The 19710-nt window shown below is 51.4% G+C and overlaps 1 protein-coding gene across 2 annotated transcripts in view; it reads left to right on the top strand.

Annotated features, from left to right (window-relative positions):
- SARDH (sarcosine dehydrogenase) overlaps nt 1-19710 on the top strand; it is a 93740-nt gene that overhangs the window by 33936 nt on the left and 40094 nt on the right. For both annotated transcript variants that reach the window (XM_024206681.3, XM_024206682.2), the window contains 7 exons: nt 1660-1801; nt 6834-6917; nt 7351-7464; nt 8701-8839; nt 10079-10192; nt 16027-16174; nt 16830-16923. In XM_024206681.3, the coding sequence (XP_024062449.2) occupies nt 1660-1801; nt 6834-6917; nt 7351-7464; nt 8701-8839; nt 10079-10192; nt 16027-16174; nt 16830-16923 (835 nt within the window). The remainder of the gene's footprint in view (nt 1-1659; nt 1802-6833; nt 6918-7350; nt 7465-8700; nt 8840-10078; nt 10193-16026; nt 16175-16829; nt 16924-19710) is intronic.

The following is a 19710-nucleotide window of genomic DNA, read 5'->3' as shown; positions in this document are numbered from 1 at the left end:
CTAGCATAAGGATGGCCATCCTGGGTCAGATCGATGGTCCAACTACCCAAGTATCCTGTCTTCTGACAGTGGCCAATGCCAAATGCTTCAAAGGGAATGAACGGAACAGGGCAGTCATCAAGTGATCCATCCCATGTCGCCCAGGCCCAACATCTGGCAGTCAGAGGCACTCTTCCTCTTTTGTCTTGCCAGGGTCTGGACACCAGCAGGGCTCCTTGTGTGCAAAGAACAGCATCTATAATTTAGTGCTTAGCATGTTTCCTGCCAAGAGGCTTGATTAAACTGCAACAGCTGCCTCCACATCTGGATTGGGGTAGATTTTTGTTTTGTTGTTGTGGGAGAACAGACAGCCCACCGCCTGGGTAGAGAGTGAAGGAAGATGGCACCTTCGTGTTGTGCAGCTGGGCCAGGCTGGGTTATAGGCTCAGGAGTAACTGCACCATGGCCCCAGGTGAGCATCTGATCCCACAGTTCTTTGGGGCATGTCCAAGGCATGGGAATGTTCTCCTCTCTGCGGTGCAGTCGCCTCATAAAGGGACAGGAAAAGCTTAAAAAAAAAATCTCCTCCTGCTCTTAACCTTTCCGCCCTCCCGGCCCCAAATGAGGCTCCCTCACTGTCTCCTTCCCGCTTCTCAGCCTCTTCCGGCAATGCTGAGTGAGATGAAAGGGCTTGGTTAGGTAGAAAGCCCGGGCGGCCGTGTGCCTGGCGACGTGTGACCAGAAGTAGGGGATTCGCGCACAAGGCCCTCGCCTGGGGAGATTTAAGATAACTAGTCTGAGCTCATCATGAGAAAACGAGTTGTTTGGCCTCTCTCTAGCACTCCCTGTATGACTCTACAGCCCCTCCCGCACCCCCCTTCCTCCCAGAAGCACACACAGTCAAGTTGGCAGCTCTGTAGAAAGGGCTTCAGGATGGGAGTAGGGGGAGGCACAGGCCAGGTGCCGTACATTGGCAGAGCTGGGGGCTGAGAGCAGGACTGGAATAGGAGGGGGCACTGTGGGAAGGCCAGGACTGAAGTAACAGGGGTGCAAGGTGGCAGAGTCGAGGGGCAGTGGCAAAGCTGAGGGCGTGTGTGTGTGTGTGGGGGGGGGAGCGGACGGAAAAGCAGGGAGCTTTGCAGGCTGAGCTAGAGCTGTGCGAGTGCCCGGGCACTGGGCTAGCATGCGACATGTCACGGCAGGCTGAGGGGATTGGCAGAACTGTGTGTGAGCAGCGTGCATGGTACCCCTAGCTCGCCACCTGGCAATCAGCTATGCAGGCCCCGGGAAGTGGAGAATAGTTGTGCAATCTGCTCTGCGCCCACGCCCTCCTGATCCCTTCCCTCACATTCCCTCTGCCTGGCCTGCCCCTGACACCCTACTCCAGGGGACCGGGAGCAGGGCTGGCGTAGACCCCTGATGCCAGCTCTGCACCGGCCAGGGAGGTGCCTGCACAGCCAGTATTTTCAGGGGCCTGCCTTGTCTGTTTAGACTGCAGGCTCTTTCACTATGTGTATGTACAGCACCTAGCACAAGGGGGCTGTGAGTTCAGCTGCAGACTCCAGGGACTGCTCTAATCCAAGTAACAATGGCTTCCTCCCATTGCTGTAAGATCGCATGGCCCTCAGAGCACGGGCTGGGAGCTTTGCCTCTGAAGGTTGCCTTCTCTTTGCCTTTCAGGAGGTTTCACCGCTCTCTCACTGCCAACAACCGCTGGATCCGGGAGCGAAGCCACGAGTCGTACGCCAAGAACTATTCGGTTGTCTTCCCCTATGATGAGCCGCTGGCCAGGCGCAACATGAGGAGGGACCCCCTGCACGAGGTCGGTGCCCAAATCCCCTGGGAAATGCTGGCTTGAGGGCATGGGGGAGCAAGGCACCCAGCTGCCACTGGTAGCTACGTGAAATCTAAGCAAGGCTTGTCCATGAGCACGTGCCCACTCACCAAACATTGAGGGGGCAATGGCCAGGCCTGCCCTTCAGCCCCCAGAAAAGCAGCTGCTTATTTGTCGCAAGAGGAACCACTGAGCAATGCAAAAGGCTACCCTTGCTGCCTCCTTCTGGCTCAGAAAGTGACAGACTGGAGACAGGGCTGAAGCCCAGGGGCCTGATCCATTGCTGGTGTGAATGGGCACCGTTCCCTGGAAATCAAGGGCACTGTGCCCAAATACACCAGTGGCAAACTGGGCCCTGGGGTCTCCTGCATGGCTAGTGCAAAGCGGCGTCCCGGGGTCCTGTTGATGGAGCTGCTCAGCGTGCTTACAGGTCTCCTGTTCCCACTGCAGCAGCGTCTTACCTGTGTGATGATGGGTCTCTTAAACACCAGCCCTTGCTCTCCCTAGCTGTCTCGCCAGCCCGGCTGAGTGACGCGTGGAGATGGCAGTGTGGGCGGATGGCACTTTCAAGCAGATGGCGCTGTATTAATAGCCGACTACGGCCTGTCAGTTTCCAGGGCTCTGGTACCCAGCTGTCACTGCCCGACTCCGAATCCCTCAGAAAGGCCAGGCTGGCATGGCTGGAGCGAAACTGTTCGGTGGCAGGAAACCTCAGGAAGGAGGGTTTCTAAAAGGGAAGCTCAAAAGCTGCCATTGGCTTTGTCTCTCTGCTCGGTCCCACGCCTGGTACTGGGCTGATGCCGGACTGTTCCTGGAGACACTTACCAGGCAGACTTGAGGGGGATTGAGGAGAAGGGATACAAGATGTGGAGACGGACCTTTAAATAGCGAGCGCTTTTCTGGGATTGCACTAGGTCCCTGCCTCATTGGGAAAGGTTTTGCAAGTGCCCTTGGCAACTGGTTGCTCTCTGATGCCTACTGCTCTTTAGTTTTCTGGAGGGGCGAGCTCTCTGAGTGGTTAGAGTCCGGATCACTGGCTTCTCTTCCTGCCTTTGCTGCTGACCTCCTACGTCATCTTGAACCAATCCCTTCAGGCCAAAATTTTCAAATTTGGGGTCTTAAAAAAGAGGCCTGGTTTTTCAAAGGTACTTTGCTCATGCAACACCCAGGATTACCATGGCTCCGCACCACCAAAACCACCTGCTTGCAGCCAGGGGACCAGATTCTGATCTCATTTACGCTGCTGTAAATCCGAAGTGACTCCACTTACCTTTGCACCAGTGTGACCAAGATCAGAATCGGAAACCAAGTTTCCTGAGCCAGTTTCAGCTGGTTGTTAATTCTGATCCCTCCATTTACCCCCCCACTGTAGTGCAGAGCCTTGAGCAGCAATACAGAAATTCCCTCGCACACACACCCCACTCTGCTGTCAACAGCTCAGTTGTTTTCTGTCACTGAGAATGCAATTTTGTTTTAATAGCATGTCTAATACGTGGTGCCCATTTGACTGACAACCTGGTATTTATACACTAAGCGCCAAAACATTGGTGTGTTTTATAAATAGACGTGGATCATTTCTAAAATATTCAACAATAAATGTTCTTTTTGAACATAAACACGAAACAAAAATATCATGATGGTTCACCTAATTACTGTGAGGAGAGACTTTTTTGGAGGGGGGAATGGGGAAGAAATGAAAAAGGGGGCATATAAATATTAAATCAGAATATTATTTTTATTACTTTAAAAATTTATGTTGGGGAAAATCTGGCCCTTGTGCTTATCATCAGTCAGTTACCAATCAACACAATATAACCCAAACTTTGGCACTGTGTATATGGAGCCTGTGGAACTCCTTGCTACAAGATTTTATTATATTATTACTTCACTGCAGTTAGGTCATTGGTGTGCAGAGATCACTGCCTATCATCCTGACCAATACTGTCTCATTGTTTCCTTTCCTTATACCCGGCCCATCTGTTGTCTCTTGTCTGGTATTTAGATTGCAAACTCATGGGGGCAGGAGCTGTCTTTTGGTTCTGTTTGTACAGCAATTAGCACACTGGAATGTAGCCATATTAAAACACACATCGTTTGCCTTCAGAACATTAAGCCGACTAATAATTGTCTGGGGCTGGGAAGAATTTTCACTCCCCCAGCTACTCAAACACCTGAGTCCCTCTCCTCCCCACCCAGCCCAATAATTAAATACATAAGACTCTGTACTGGCCACTGCTGGAGATAGGACTATATGGAGTTGATCCCAGACACCACTTCCTACAATCCTTTTATAATAATCCAATGCCTGTCTGCACCAATTAATAGATTTTAAGGCCAGAAGGGACCTGATATTCTGCATAACAGAAGCCGTAGAATTTCATCTAGGTCTGATCATGGTTGTTTATTCACCAGCTCATTAGAAGCATTTTTCAATGAGCCCCACTATTCTTTCCCCTTTGATTCTTCCGGTGCATAGCTTACAGAGGCTTGAATTCACCCATGTGCAGACCAATGCATTGCTGATGTCCACCTGAAGTCCTTGTGCTGGTCGCCTGCACAGAGTGAATGTTTTGTGAGGCTCCTGTCTTTGTTCCTTCTCTTCCTTTCATCTCCTGCTCTCAAAGCAGCCGCCATCTAATTAATGCTGATAAAACCAGGAATGTCTGCGAAGGGTCACCCTGGTTTCCACAAGTGCTTTCCTGGTGTGTCTGGTGCTTCGCAGGGCAGTGAAAATGCAGGTTATGCCATGCAGACTCCCCTGAGATAAGCCACCATCCCAAACCCACAGCCTGGGCTCAGTGACCAAACAGGGGGGTTGAGACAGATGGCCAGTGTATGTGACTGAGCATTTTGGGGAAGGGCACACTTTGGAGCAGGGATAGGAGGGTGTGGAGCAGGGAAAGCAGAAACATGGGGGAAATCCCACCCGCTGACTTGGTTTTGCTCTGAGGTTTTCTAGCTCTGTGTCCCTACGCTATTGATTTCTCGAACCCTCAGCACAGAGAGAAGGGTAAATCGCTCCCAGCATGGAAATGCCAGGTCTGGAAAGCAGGAGGAACAGACTGCCGGGTTGGGCAGATGTCCGACCATCCTCACCGGGGCCTGAGTTCATTGCAGCAGATGAGTGCCATGGTCCCAGAAAAGCCAGACATTGGCTGGCTAGTACACCAATGGCTCAAGGCTGCTGTTCTGCAGGTTTTTTTCTGACCCTCCCTGTGGAATTACAATCACACCCCTGCTAACACAAATCCTGCTAATGCGAATAACAATCATACTCAGCACTTCCATTGCGCTTTTAATTTTCCGAGTGTTCTCCAGCTGTCAGCTAAAATATCCCCTCCCCCCTCTTCTGGGTGGCAGGGAAATATTTCCACTCCTGCTTTTCCAACAGGGACACCCTGAGGAGTTCGTGACTTGTCCAGTGCCACAGACGGAGGGAATGTGACAATCGTAGAATCATAGAACTGGAAGGGAGCTCGAGAGGTCATCTAGTCCAGTCCCCTGCACTTGTGACAGGACTAAGTGTTATCTAGACCATCCCTGAAACCTGCTCTTAAAAATCTCCAATGATGGAGATTCCACAAGCTCCCTAGGCAATTTATTCCAGTGCTTAACCACTCTGACAGTTAGGAAGTTTTTCCTAATGTCCAATCTAAACCTCCCTTGCTGCAGTTTAAGCCCATTGCTTCTTGTCCTATCCTCAGAGGTTAAGAAGAACAATTCTTCTCCCTCCTCCTTGTAACAACCTTTTACATACTTGAAAACTGTTAGCATGTCCTCTCTGTCTTCTCTTCTCCAGACTAAACAAACCCAATTTTTTCAATCTTCCCTCATAGGTCATGTTTTCTAGACCTTTAATCATTTTTGTTGCTCTTCTCTGGACTTCCTCCAATTTGTCCACATCTTTCCTGAAATGTGGCTCCCAGAACTGTACACAATACTCCAGTGGAGGCCTAATCAGCGCAGAGTAGAGCGGAAGAATTACTTCTCGTGTCTTGCTTACAACACTCCTGCTAATACAGCCAAGAATGATATTCACTTTTTTTGCAACAGTGTTACACTGTTGACTCATATTTAGCTTGTGATCAACTCTCACCCCCAGATCCCATTCTATAGTACTCCTTCCTAGGCCGTCATTTCCCATTTTGTATGTGTGCAACTGATTGTTCCTTCCTAAATGAAGTACTTTGCATTTGTCCTTACTGAATTTCTTCCTATTTACTTCAGACCATTTCTCCAGTTTGTCCAGATCATTTTGAATTTTAATCCTATCCTCCAAAGCACTTGCAACCCCTCCCAGCTTGGTATCGTCCACAAACTTTATAAGTGTACTCTCCATCAATGATTTAGATAATGGCATAAAGATATTGAACAGAACCGCACCCAGAACTGATCCCTGCGGGACCCCACTCATTATGCCCTTCCAGCACGACTGTGAACCACTGATAACTCTCTGGGAACGGTTTTCCAACCAGTTTTGCACCCACCTTATAGTAGCACCATCTAGATGGTATTTCCCTAGTTTGTTTATGAGAAGGTCATGCGAGACAATATCAAAAGCTTTACTAAAGTCAAGCTATACCACATCTACCGCTTCCCCCCTATCCACAAGGCTTGTTACCCTGTCAAATCAGGTTGCCAGAATTCGAACTCAGCAGAGCCTTGCTCTCAGTTCTTTGCTCAGACCAACCTGTCTCAGAGCACAGAGAGAGCGTGGTGGGGTGCCACCTGGCTGCCATGCCAGTTACCTATGCCAGGGTTGATCTCAGTAACACCCAGCTGGCACGCAGGACCATCGTTGAGCTGGTGCTAGGTAGAGAGCACCCCTTAGGCTGCTCTAACCAAGGCAGGAGCCAAAGGCAGTTTCCTGACAAATCCCCTGCTCAGCTGTAGCCAGGGCAATCGGCAGCAGTAAGGGAGACAGCCTGGAAAGTGACCCTGGGGGAGGAGGCCGGTTTGATCAGGTGTTCAGTGCCCAGTGTTTCTAACGCACAGCTTTTTTTTTGCCCCACGTCCATAGGAGCTTCTCCAGCAAGGCTGTGTGTACCAGGAGAGGCATGGCTGGGAGAGACCCGGCTGGTTTAATCCGCGGGGCGCAGCTCCGGTAAGCACAGCAGCATTTCTCATGCTACAGCCATGGGGCAAAGCCCTGGAGACCTGTTAAATGGCATACGGAGGCCTGTGATGGGACCCGAGGAGAGGTTTTTGGTGCATGTGTGTGCGCGCACGTGTGCAATGGGCGTGAAATGCTCCAACACCTGAACCTCAAATCTGAACCCTTTCCTATTTCAGGAAGGGGCAGGGGAAGAGGGAGCATCTGAAATCCACTTTCCAGATTGGAACTTGCATCCGCAGTCCAATCCAACACGGCAAACGGGCTGGTTTCCAGGTGTGGTTTGAATGTGGTGGAAATCTCATCAGAATAGCTTGCAAACCCAAACCCACCTGCTGGTCCTGCCCCCTCAACCCTTTCCCTAATATTTCACTGTCGATTATTTTCCTCCATTGTCCTTTTCTCCTCCCCTCTTTGTTGTCAGGTTTTGGATTACGACTACTATGGTGCTTATAACCAAAAGCCCCACGGCTCCTACCTCTATAACCAACTGCTAGGGGATGAATACACCTTTGATTTCCCACCTCATCACGACATTGTGAGTAGAAAATGCCTGCTAGTCAATGGGCACCTTCTCTGGACCATTCTGCTCTCTAATTCTATCATGGACCAACTGAGCTGCTTGTTGTGGTCTTGTGGGGCTGTAAGGAATTGGGAAGAGGGACTTTGTCGTACTCTAACTTGGTTAGGCACCAAGGATAACTGCAGAGCTGTATAAAATGCTTAATAAACATCAGAATTTTTCAGGCTGGAATTCACTCCAGTCCCCTGGGTTCAGTAGTACCTGGGCGTTGTGCTGGGCAATGAGGGTGAATTTCTCCTGCTCGGTGCATTGTGAAAATGGAGTTGAATGTTGGGTTGGGCCCGTATGTGCAGTGCATGACTTTTCACGGCACTTACAATTATTATTGGTTGGTTATTTTCCAAGCCGTCATTTTTCAACCACACCCATTGCGTTTCCTCTTTGAGAGATGAGTCTGCAGCAGGAGGGCCAGTCTTGAGAAGAGCCCTTTGCGGAGGGAGAGCAGAACCATTGATCTTAAAACCGTACGCACGTACCGCATAGACTGGGGTGGGGTTAGAGCAATGAGACAGGGAGCCACACCGTTATTCCTGGTGTTGGTTTTGCAAAACCCAGCTGGTGAGGTTTGGAAAAACTGAATCCGATCCCTGCTTTCCCCATCTTTACTGAAAAATGCCTCCAAACACCTTCATTACATGCTTGGAACCTCAAAATAAACAAATGGCCGAATGGAATTTTATTGTTGCTTTCCTAAATGAAAGAGTTGCTTTTGGGTTGAGAACACGCATGGAAAGGACTTGAATTTTTTTTCCCCTAGCAAGTTTATAAGCTCCACAAAACAGGTACTTAAAGTGGAGAGTCCTCCCTCTAACTGTAATGTGTCGTTGCTGCAACGCTGTGATCCCCTATTCAGAACTCAATCAAAATCCATGCAGTCGAGAGATGAATTCTAGGGGGAAATGAAAACAAATTTGACAAGATGACACCAACTCAAAAGACAAGATATTGACGTAAGAAGCAGGGTACGAGTGCGTGTGGGGGACGGTGTTGTTATCAGGGATGCTCCATTTGAATATCTATTTTTAAAGGAACATTTAAAAATGCTACAGAAAGCTCAGGCACGAGTCACGTGCCCGCTTTTTTTTGTTTCTGCCGCCTCGTTATATAAATGGTTTTCATTTGTCTTGACGCTCCTTTTGTGGAGCGAGAAGAGGGTGGCTTAGCTTCACCTGGGTGTGCTTTAATTTTTAGATCAAGAATGAATGCTTAACCTGCAGAAATGCGCTGGCTGTCTTTGACATGTCTTATTTTGGCAAATTCTACCTGGTTGGTCCTGAAGCAAGGAAGGCGGCCAACTGGCTGTTTACTGCTGATGTTAGCAAGTCACCAGGTACTGCTTCAACCTTGTTATTTCAGCTACAAGATGCCAGTTTTATTGATGTTTCTGCTGAGCCTGGTACAAAAAACCCACCCTACAAAATTATATCTTTGAACAAGACTTACGTTGTTTGACCTGAACTGTCAGTTTTCAAATTATTGCTTTTGCTGACGATGTTGGAAAGCCGCCGAGTGTGAAGGTTTTCCCTGCCCTCTCCCAGGGCTGCATTCGGATCTCCTTTCACTGGTGTAAACACCGTGACTTCTGAATCAGGTGCAGTTGAGATTAAAATCTGACCCTCAGAGTCCAGTTAAAATTCACTGCTGGGCAAATGCATGCACTAGAATAAGCAGTGGTGACACCTAGTGGACAAATAGACTGATGTCAGTGGGGAGTTTGCTAATAATCTGAGTGGAAGAATGATGCATTTGGGATTGAATCTGTTCTCTCTTGCCCCAGTGTAAACTGGGAATGGCCGCTGAAGTCGATCAGGCAACACTGATGAGAGGGGAAAATCAGCCCCATTCAGCTGTAATTCCTTGTTCAAATGCAGTTCACCTTTGAAGGTGACGTATTGATGGATTCAGGGCCAGATCCTCAGATGGCATAAATTGGCATGGCTAGATGGACTTCAGGGCAGCTCTGCTGAATTACACCAGATGAGGGTCTGACCCTTAACTTGTGCATTCCTTTTTATTCTCTAATTTGGACTTAAAAGGCTAATGCCATTTTCTAACCTTCAGGGCACTTGCTTTTCCTTTGGAAGCCTTGATTCTAGTGGTTTCCCACCTGGGTTCGTTGTTTGCTTTAGACTTGAACTTACACTGGTTTGGCTGATTCTTTGGTAGTTGAAGGGGCTGTGAATAAGCTCATTAACCTTTTCATTTCCAGAGAGATGGCTTCAAATCCCAGCCTGCACCACAAGGGGAAGTTGAGTTGCTGAGGTCTCCTTTCTGGTCCTCTTTTGTCTTCTTCATGCAATTCAATGTGACTAGCTGTCTCTGCTCAGGGGAGGCCTAACTCCTGAATTATGGAGAGGGCTGCCTATCAAGATCAAGTGTAGAGTGGGACGGGGGAGGTCTGAGTGAGCTTTAATGATGTGGCACAGTCAGCGGCTGCATGGGGACTGATTAGTGATTAGAAGGATTCCAATGCCTGGTTAGATTTTTGTATTTTTCACACATGGCATTTGCGAAAATGCTGTTGGAAGGTTTTGATCCCCAGTGCGTGTCTCTTTCCTCCTGTTTCTAGGACTGACTGTTTACACGTGCATGTTAAACAAACGCGGCGGCGTTGAGAGTGATCTGACAGTCAGTCAAATCAGCCCTGGGACCCAGGTCTCTTCATTGACCCCAGCATTTGAAGGTAAAAACGTCAAGGGTTTAAAAGCAGAGAAATAATCCCTTGCTTGGCATAGACGTAAAAGTTCCCTTGGAAAATATTAGGGGTGATGGGCAGTGTCAGCTTAGTTCAAATTCCCTCTGCAGCTTCATTAGGGTGACCAGATGTCCCGATTTTATAGGGACAGTCCCAATATTTGGGTCTTTTTCTTATATAGGCTCCTATTACCCCCCACCCAGTCCCGATTTTTCACACTTGCTGTCTGGTTACCCTAAGCTTCATGTACAATTTAGCGTTCTCCTTCACTTCCCGTCCCAAACTCTTGTGTAGCATTGCTGTGCTCTGTTAAGCAGCTGCCACATCCTCTCCTAAGGGGCACATCCTCACTGCTGTAAATTCTCATTGCTCCATTGGCGTCAATGGTGTAAACGGTCCTCGCTCCTTTGAAGACAGTGCAGCTATAATAATTGACACCGGCTGTGGACCTGCCCCAAGGCACTTGGTGCATTGCTCTCGCTTTGTTGCTGGGCCCAGCTTTCAGTCAACCCCAACCCACCCACCTAGACAACTGGGCTGGATTTTCTGCCCTTCCTGAAATGTATGATCAAGGACTGAGTCCCCCAGGCTGGCTGCAGGCCCGTGAGAGTCCTAAATGCATTGGGCTGCAGACCATGCTGGGACACAACGGGGCAATGGGGAGACTGGGGGTGTGCTGGCAACCTTCCAACAAGGGGCTCGTGTCCACGGCATGGCAGACATTCCCAGGGGTCATGCTGGCGTGATGTTCTAATGGCTCTTCACAGGGGCCTGGATGCCAGGTCTGAGGCCATAAAGGGTCACAAAGACTGCAGCTTTCCATGCTTGGGAATACCATAGCATAAGGGGGAGTTTTCCCTGGGGCGAGAACAGCCCTATGCCACCTCACCTGGTGGCCCCAGTGCAAGATGAGTGCTGGGAAAAGGCGGTGGGGGGTGGAGCTTACTGTTCTCTAGCTACTCTGTGGTGTTAGTTGGTTCCACAGGGGGAAGCACTGCAGGCAGCATGAGTCAGAGCAGCCCTGGGGCTGCTCTAGTTTATATCAGGGCTGTTCTGGTACCTGTCCACCCCCAGTGTACAAGAGCCATGGAGGTTGTGCACAGCCACCTTACCCTCCATCCTGGCTGCACTGAGCTTGGCTTGGCCGCAGCCCAGAATCAGGCCTGGCCTTCTGTTTTCCATGAACGCTGAGCTTCTCCGTCACACGCTGGCTGCGGCAGCAGAGGCTCGAATCAGCCTCGTCCAGCTCTTCCGTGCAAGGCACATGGATGGTGGTGGGATGGGTTTGTGGGGTACTGTAGGGGGAGCCCCCAGATCCTGCATGTGGCTGGTGGATCAGCTTGCTGAGGAGCCGGGAGCATGACAATGCTGCGACCCGCTCCATGGAAGCCAGTAGATTTGTATCAGCATTAAAAGGGGAAGAGTCGCTGCAGGTTCAGTTTGAGGCCTGCCAACGTTGACCGTGTCTCTTCCATTTCCACGACAGCTGGAAGGGAATCTTGTTTCTATTGGCCAGCGTTCGGAGGGTGATTGCATTACTTAATACTAGCCACCTGGCTTTTCTTTCCCCCCTCCTCTTCATCTATCAATTGGTGTAACCGGATTAGCGCTCCCTTTTGCCCCCCGGCACTTGTAAACCAAGCAGGTGCTTATTGGCGTTATTGGGTTTCGGTCAGACGCTGCTGCTCTGAATGGCTCTCGGGCAAGGGCGACCTCTCCTGCAGTCCTTATCTGCTGCAATAAAGGGGAATTAGAAGGGAGCAGAGCAATCAGCCTGGGGATGGGGGGCAAAATGGAATTAGGAGGCTGCTGCGTGGCGGAGGGCATCTTGCTCGTCTACAATGGCTCCACCAAATGGCTTTGCCTCAGAAGCCTGGGTGTCTGTTTGCTAATGATCCTGCTGCTTCAGCAGAGGACCAGACGCTCCTCGGAGTGGCATGCACACAGGAAAAGGGGAGCTTGGACTTAGGTCCTAAGTGAAAACAAGGTGGTAGATCAGAGCCCATTTGTCCTCCGCGTAAACCCCACCACGTAGTGGGGCGCGCTCTGCCTCGGAGCGGCCTGGGACTAGAATAGCTGGGGGCCCTGCAGGTCATGAGTAAGGTGCAATGGCAGAGTTATAGGCGGGTGTCTGCCGAGCTCGCGGGGAGAACGTCTACACAACCCCTGCCTGAGCTTTACCTGGCCTCCGCCAGTGCTGGCCCTCTCTCCCTTTGAGGAGCACTGAACACAGATGCGCATGCCCCTGAAGAAGGGAGGGAAGCCGCTTGGGGAGCGGCTGTGTTTGATGGCTGATGGAGGAGTTTAATAAAAGCAGATCTATTTTTCAATTACTGTAGGTGGCTGCACTTATTAGCGTTATGACAGATTTCTGGAGTGCAGAGCGGTAGAGGCAGGATCGATTCTGGAGCATTAATCAGCTCCCGAATCCCTTCTCTGGGTTGGGCTTTTCCCCCCTTGGTATTGCCGACTAAGCGAAATTTCCCGCTGCCACGAATGCAGCAGAAACGTTGACCATGGCGAAATCCCCGTGCCCTGTGGAGCAGCCCTGACTACCTCCCCGGCCTCGTTAACCTTGTAACCCTGGCGTGGTGTCAGAGGGAATTGCTCAGCGACGAATGGGGAAATCCTCTTCCCTCCCCTTCCCCACCATTCTTATTGCCCCTCCCCCCATCAGCATAGAAATCGTCCTCGCTTCATGCTGGTCGGTCAGCTGGCACGTCCAAATGCCCCACGAGGCCCAAGGCAGTGCGGAAGGAAGCCTGGCGTACGTGAGCTTGAGCCTCTGTTGGACCAGCGCCTTGTTCTGGTAGCATTTTATACCCACTTACAGAGGCGTAAATACTGTACCAAATGCAGGGCTACAGAGAATCAGGCCTGTATCTCTGTAAGGATTTTCAGTACCATTTCCATGACCTTCTACACAGAGGGCTTGTCTGTACTACAGAGCCTGGGCTGGTATAGCTTTGCAGTGCATGCCGGCTTGTCTACACTACAGCCGGGATAGCTGTGTCAGCAGAGCCCCCTAACAGAGACGCAGTGTAAGCTGATCGAAGGAGTTCTGTCTGCATAGCTACCCCACCGCCCTGAACAGCATTAGCTCTGCTGACAGAAGGGCTTTTCCATTGGCTTAGTTGCGTCTACACTAGGGAGTTTTGCCGGCAGAGCTGTCTCCGTTTGCGGGTGTGATTTTTTTTGTTCACACTCCTAGCTGACATGGCTATGCTGGCAAAATCTTGTGATGGAGACCAGGCTGACAGGCCAGATCCTCAGCTGATGTAAATCAGCATCATTCCATGGACTTGGTCAGTTTACTCCAGCTGAGGATGTGACCCCGACCGAGAATTGCCTTTTCCATCTGGACCTTTCTAGTGATCTCCCAGAAGTGGAGGTCATGCAATAGGACTGGGAAATGCACTGTGGAAACACCACACCTCGCTGTCCCAGGGAGTTTGATCACAATATGTTTGTGCTGAGTTTTTCCAGCGGCGACTTTCATTTCCTGCCCTCTTTGCATCCCTTTGGATTGAAGGTACAAAGCACAGGGGACCTATGCAGCTACGTTTCCACTGAGTGCCCGCAACCGGCACTGTCACCTTTCTGTGAAAAACATGCCTGTGAGGACAAGGCGATTTGTCGCTCTCTCCGTGTATCTGGTGTCGGGGATGTCAGTAACGGGTGTGTGAGCATGTACGCGGGGTACTCGGAGGCTGTTCTGCCTTGCACTTCTCAAACTGGCTGAAAACATGGCAGCTTCCAGGGTCCTCAGGGGAAGATTTTGCTGTCCGTTTCAAGGGTTCTTGACAAAAACTCTTGCCTCTTGGAATGACCCGATCCTACAAGCTCTTGGGTACAGAATCCTGGTTGAATTGAATGGGAGTGCCGCATGCTGAAGGATTGCATGGCTGGTACTTGGTACTTGAACTCTGAAGATGAACTGTAGAAAGAAAAGATCAATTTGGGAGATAATAGAGCCCCTAAGCAAAGTCAGGGAAGCTATCTGCATAGGAAAACAATACTGGAGCGGAGGGTACATAGATTCATAGATTCTAGGGCTGGAAGGGACCTCGAGAGGTCATCGAGTCCAGTCCCCTGCCCTCATGGCAGGACCAAATACTGTCTAGACCATCCCTGATAGACATTTATCTAACCTACTCTTAAATATCTCCAGAGATGGAGATGCCACAACCTCCCTAGGCAGTTTATTCCAGTTTTTAACCACCCTGACAGGAACTTTTTTCTAATGTCCAACCTAAACCACCCTTGCTGAAGTTTAATCTACACCGGAATTAAAGCCCCATGGCACAGCCGTAGCTGGCCCAGATCAGCGAGGTTGGGCTGTGGGGATGTTCTGACTCGGGCTGGAGCTGGGTTCTGGGACTCTCCCCGCTCAAGACTCCAGAGCAAATGCCTACAAAGCAGTTTTACAGCCCAAGCCCCGCTAGTCAGCTGACTCGGGCCAGCCACGGGTGTTTAATTGCTGTGTAGACATCCTCTAAGAGGTTCGGGTGAGAGGAACTGTGTGATTGCATCATGCTACCCTTAGACGCCAGCTCTTGGAGCGACTTGCGGAACACCAGAGTAGTAACCCTTCCCCTCCCCCCCCCATGAGGGGGTGGCTTTTGGAGCTGAATGGAAGGCAAATTTTGTATTTGTATTTTCTGCTTCTCCCCTAACCCGCACCACGTGTCCGGCGTTCACACCTGGGTGAAGTGTGTGTGCAACAGCCCCCGTGCTGGTTCGGTAACGTCCGCCCGCTTTGCACAGGTGTGAATGCAGCTAGATGGGATGCGGAGAGACCATCAGGTCCAGGGTCTATCTCCATTAGGTGACGTCAGACCATTAAAAGGGGGTGGAAAAGGAGCTAATTCAAAGCTTTGTCCAAAACTTCAACTTAGTATCAGGTTTGATTATTGTTGTTGTTCTATTTTGCTGGTTGATCAACCCTTTCCGGTGCTGCAGAAAGCAGAAGTGATGAACAAAGGAAAGATCCTCTGGCCCTCACCTTTCCCAGACCTCACTCCGGCCTTACTGAGGAAAAATTCCTGCTGGGCTTGATCCCAGCAGGTGCTGCAGAGCCCTCAACTCTCACTGACTTAAATTTGAATCGAGGGTGCCCTAGCCTCTGTTTGCCAGAAGCTGGGAATGAGCAACAGGGGATGGATCACTTGATGATTGCCTGTTCTGTTCATTCCCTCTGGGGCACCTGGCACTGGCCACTGTCGGAAGACAGGCAGCAGCGGCTCCAGGCACCAACACTCCAAGCGCATGCCTGGGGCGGCAAGCCACGGGGGGCGCCCTGCCGGTCCCTGCGAGGGCGGCAGTCAGGCAGCCTTCGGCGGCATGCCTGCAGGAGGTCCGCCGGTCCCACGGATTCAGTGGCAATTCGGCGGTGGGTACGCCGGAGCCGCGGGACCGGCGGACCTCCCGCAGCCATGCCGCCGAATCCGCGAGACCGGGGACCTCCCGCAGGCATGCCGCCGAAAGCTGCCTGCTTGCTGTGCTTGGGGCGGCAAAAAAGCTAGAGCCGCCCCTGAAGACAGGATACTGGGCTAGATGGACCTTAGGTCTGACCCAGTAGGGCCGGTCTTATGTTTAGCCGCTTGCAGGATCGAACCCACTGGCTTCAAGGGGAGTTTTGCCCGAGTAAGGACTGCAGGGTTTGCCCCCTTGTGGGAGGCTCCCAGCCCCGTTTGGCAGCCCCAGCTCTGAGAAGCATCTGGCCTCCGGAGCGCTCGGCCAAGCTGAGTGTTGAGCTCAGCTGATCCGCGTGCCTGCGTGTGGAGCCTGCGGGGCTCAAGAGCTGGCCGTGTTCCTTGCAGGGGATGGCTATTACCTGGCTGTTGGTGGGGCTGTTGCTCAGCACAACTGGTCGCACATCACCACGGTGCTGCAGGACATGAGGTTGCAGTGCAAGCTGGTGGACTGCTCCGAGGAGCTGGGAATGATCAGCATCCAGGGGCCGGCAAGGTAAGCAGTGCACCGAGAGGCCGGAGAAGAGACCAGGGTCCCTGTGAAGTGACTGTTTACCTGGCACTGAATTTAACACCGTCCAAATTCCTCGCCACCTGTGACCGAAGCCAGGGGTCTGGAGGTGAAAGGCTGCTGCACTGATGCCTTGTAATCCTGATTGCCTAAACCCAGGGAAAGCTCTGGGGAACCAAGTGGCATGCAGAGAAAGGGGTCTTGTCTTACCCTAAGACATTAATGCTGCAGCCTGTGCGGCTCCTGCTCCAGAGACAGATAAGTGACTGGTCCCTAGGTGAGCTAATGATATTGGGCTAGATTGTGGCCTGCACTGAGGAATGGCGGGGAGCTCACTGCAGCAGGACTCTGACTGGGCCAGCACCTTTTCTAGGGCAGCTCTAAAGCCCCTTTCAGTGGCTGCAGGGTGAGCTTCCCATGTACCCTGCAGGCCGCAGTTTGTGGGGGAAGGGACCCTTAACCCTACCCCTACTTGGGTGGCTAGCAGGGGGTTCCTACTGGTGCTCTTCCCAGCTCCTGCACAGGACACCCAGAACTTTCCATGTGAGCTGGCACAGTGGGTGTCATGCGTGAGCTAGTGACCTGCTGGCCCCTAGTTGTCGCATCCTTCTCACCAGGGTTTTCTGCTCTTTCCCTGCAGCCGTACAGTCCTTCAGGAGGTTCTCGACGCCGATCTCAGCAACGAGGCCTTCCCCTTCTCCTCCCACAAGCTGGTGAAGGCAGCAGGATGCACGGTAGGAGCCCAAGCCCTAGGCTAAGACTCCTTCCTTCCATCACTTCGCATGGGGAAGGTGCTGCCCCTAGAGTTTTTGCTTAGGTGGCACTCCCATGTGTGTCTAGGGCCTTTCACGTGAGGGCGACAAAACATTTTGATTGGCTGAACCTCTCGCACAGCCCCAGCGCCATGAGCAGGACCTCCTAGATCAGGATGCTGTACAAACAAAGGCCAATGCTGGACGTAACCCCCCGACATCCCCACCCCGCACACTAGCGTAGGTGTATACCCACCTCAGTGCAGCTCTGGGAAGCAGGGACTCCCAGACCAGCAGCCATGGGAACCAGGTTTGTGGTACGTGTGCGTGAGGGGGAGGAAGCTAAGATGGGGACCAGGATGTTGGGAGGTGAAGGTGTGAGATCTTTACAGTCACTTGGGCTGGGATATAGAGTTGTGCACCACTAGCAATTCTGGTAATTCCATCTGGCCTTAAATTCTGCGCCCTGATAAGCCAGGCTCACAACATCTCCAGAGAGACCAGACCACCATTCACATAGTGCCTTGTTAAACTCCCCCATCCACTCGCACCTGGTATCTGGATGGCTTGTTAAACTCCCCCATCCTTGTGGCATCTGGATGGCTCCCTGAGACACAGGGGAGAGAGGATTAAGGGGGGACTTGATCACAGTCTATAAGAACCTACGTGGGGAACAAATGTGTGAAAATGGGCTCTTCAGGCTGGGAGAGCAACGTCTAACATGATCCAGTGGCTGGAGGTTGAAGCTAGACCCATTCCGACTGGAAAGAAGGTGTGCATTTTTAATGGTGAGAGTAATTAACCACCAGAACAATTTACCAAGGGTCATGGTGGATTCTCCATCGCTGACTCTTTAAAACCAAGATAGGATGTGTTTGGGAAAGCCCTGCTCCAGGAATTATTTTTGGGAAGTTTTCTGGCCTGCATTCTACATGAGGTCAGACGAGGGGATCACAATGGTCCCTTCTGGCTGGGGCAGCTGAGCCGATCTGCTCTGGAACCGAGGCCTTCGGATGTGATTTGTTTTTTCTGCAGCTTGGCTTTGGTTTCCGGTTCTGGCCGGAACGCACGTGTGGGTGGGGAGGGGAGCGGGGGAGCGTGCTTTGCGTCTAAGAGACGACCAGATGTAAAGAGAGCATTAAAATGTTCTTGGGGGATGGCAGCTGTGTGTGTTGCTTTTGGACGTTTCTCTTCCCTATCCTCCCCACGCCGTCCCGCCGGCAGCCCGTCGCCATCCCTTCTTCCAGCTCCTCCGGCCGGGGCCTGCTGGATGACCCTGCAGCCTGGCAGGGAGAGTCATTCTCAGAGCCTAAGTTTGCAGTTTGTCTTGTTCACCTGCACTGACGCTTGGGTGGGAGCTGGGAACCGTTGCACGCTCTAGGGACTTGTGGAGAGCCCAGAATCCAAGCTAGAGCTGCCTGATGAGCAAACGGCCTGGCCAGACACACGTGAGCATTGTGCATGTGTGTGCATACATGCCGAGTTCCAGTGTCCCTAACCGCCCCCCCACAAAGGGACAGACTTCGAATGCTAGTACCTTGCTCTGTATTGAAATGAAACGGGCTTGCTTGGGGAGGAAGGACCTATGTGAAGAGGAACATCTGAATCTGGCCCTACGTGATTCATTCCTATGTATATATACGCTGTATAGAATGAGGGGTGTGTGTGTGTGTGTGTGTGTGAGAGAGAGAGAGACACACACACACACACACCACCCACTACATAGTCGGTGAAGAACTGCACACTGGCACAGCAATAGCAACTCCAAGAGTGTAGGGGGCCAGCCAAGAAGACCTCCCTATATCTGTCTACACATGGAGGTGGCTATCAGTCTGTGTGAGAGAGAGAGACATCCACACATGTAGACAGATATAGGTAGGTCTTCGTGGCTGACCCCCTGCACGCTTGGGGTTGCTGTGCCCGTCCGCGGGCCTTCACACACAGCTGCACTCGCTGCCCGTAACTCTCGCCTGTTTCTGAATTAAGAGTGAAAACGGGCTCCTGTGCCCGTAATTGACGGCAAAAGGCTCAATGCAAACAGCAGACCCAAGTGTCTCCTCACTGGAAGAATCTAGCTGCCTCTCCCACCCGCACCATTCTGCTGCCTGCCGCGTGTGACTCCCTCCTTGCTCTCTCCCCCTCCCTGTCCTCTTTCCTTATGGTTCCCTTCATCACCTTTCAGCACTCTGAGCTTCCTTCTGTGCTTGGAGCTGTCTCCCACTTCAAGCCGCCTCTCTTAGCTCCTTCAAATCCTTTTTTAAAACCAGCCCCTTGCAGAAATCCTTGCTTTCTTCTTTCTCATCAACAGTCTCCCCTGGCCCTTCCTTCCCTGAATTGTCTTGTCTGGAGTTTGCTTGTCTACTGTAGGTTGTCAGGGCCGGCTACTGCCACCCTAGCTAAGGTTGAGTAGCACCTTGCTCCATGGTAAAGTAAGAGTAGTGAGTTACTTATCATGAGTCAGGGCGGTAGAACCTGGCCCTAAGTAGACTCTTGTCTGTGTTTTATCCTATATCTCTAAGGTGCAGTGTGCATTTACACGACAGTATACAGGACTGTTGTTAATGATGATAACCAGTATTCCTTGCACCACTTTGGTGCCATGGCACCTCTGCCATGGTAGAACGCGGTTCCTCCGACGTACAGTGGAGGAAAGAAAAGTTCTAGGAGCAAAGTGGGTGGCTCAGCGTTCTCATTTGCATGCCAATACCCAGCATGCTTTTCCACAGTGCTCAGCGCTCTCATTTACATGCCAATACCCAGCATGCTTTT

Source organism: Terrapene carolina, unplaced genomic scaffold (assembly GCF_002925995.2).
Source record: "Terrapene carolina triunguis isolate 2854851 unplaced genomic scaffold, T_m_triunguis-2.0 Scaffold238, whole genome shotgun sequence".
Lineage (NCBI taxonomy): Eukaryota > Metazoa > Chordata > Testudines > Emydidae > Terrapene > Terrapene triunguis.
This window is presented reverse-complemented; position numbering and strand designations above follow the sequence as displayed.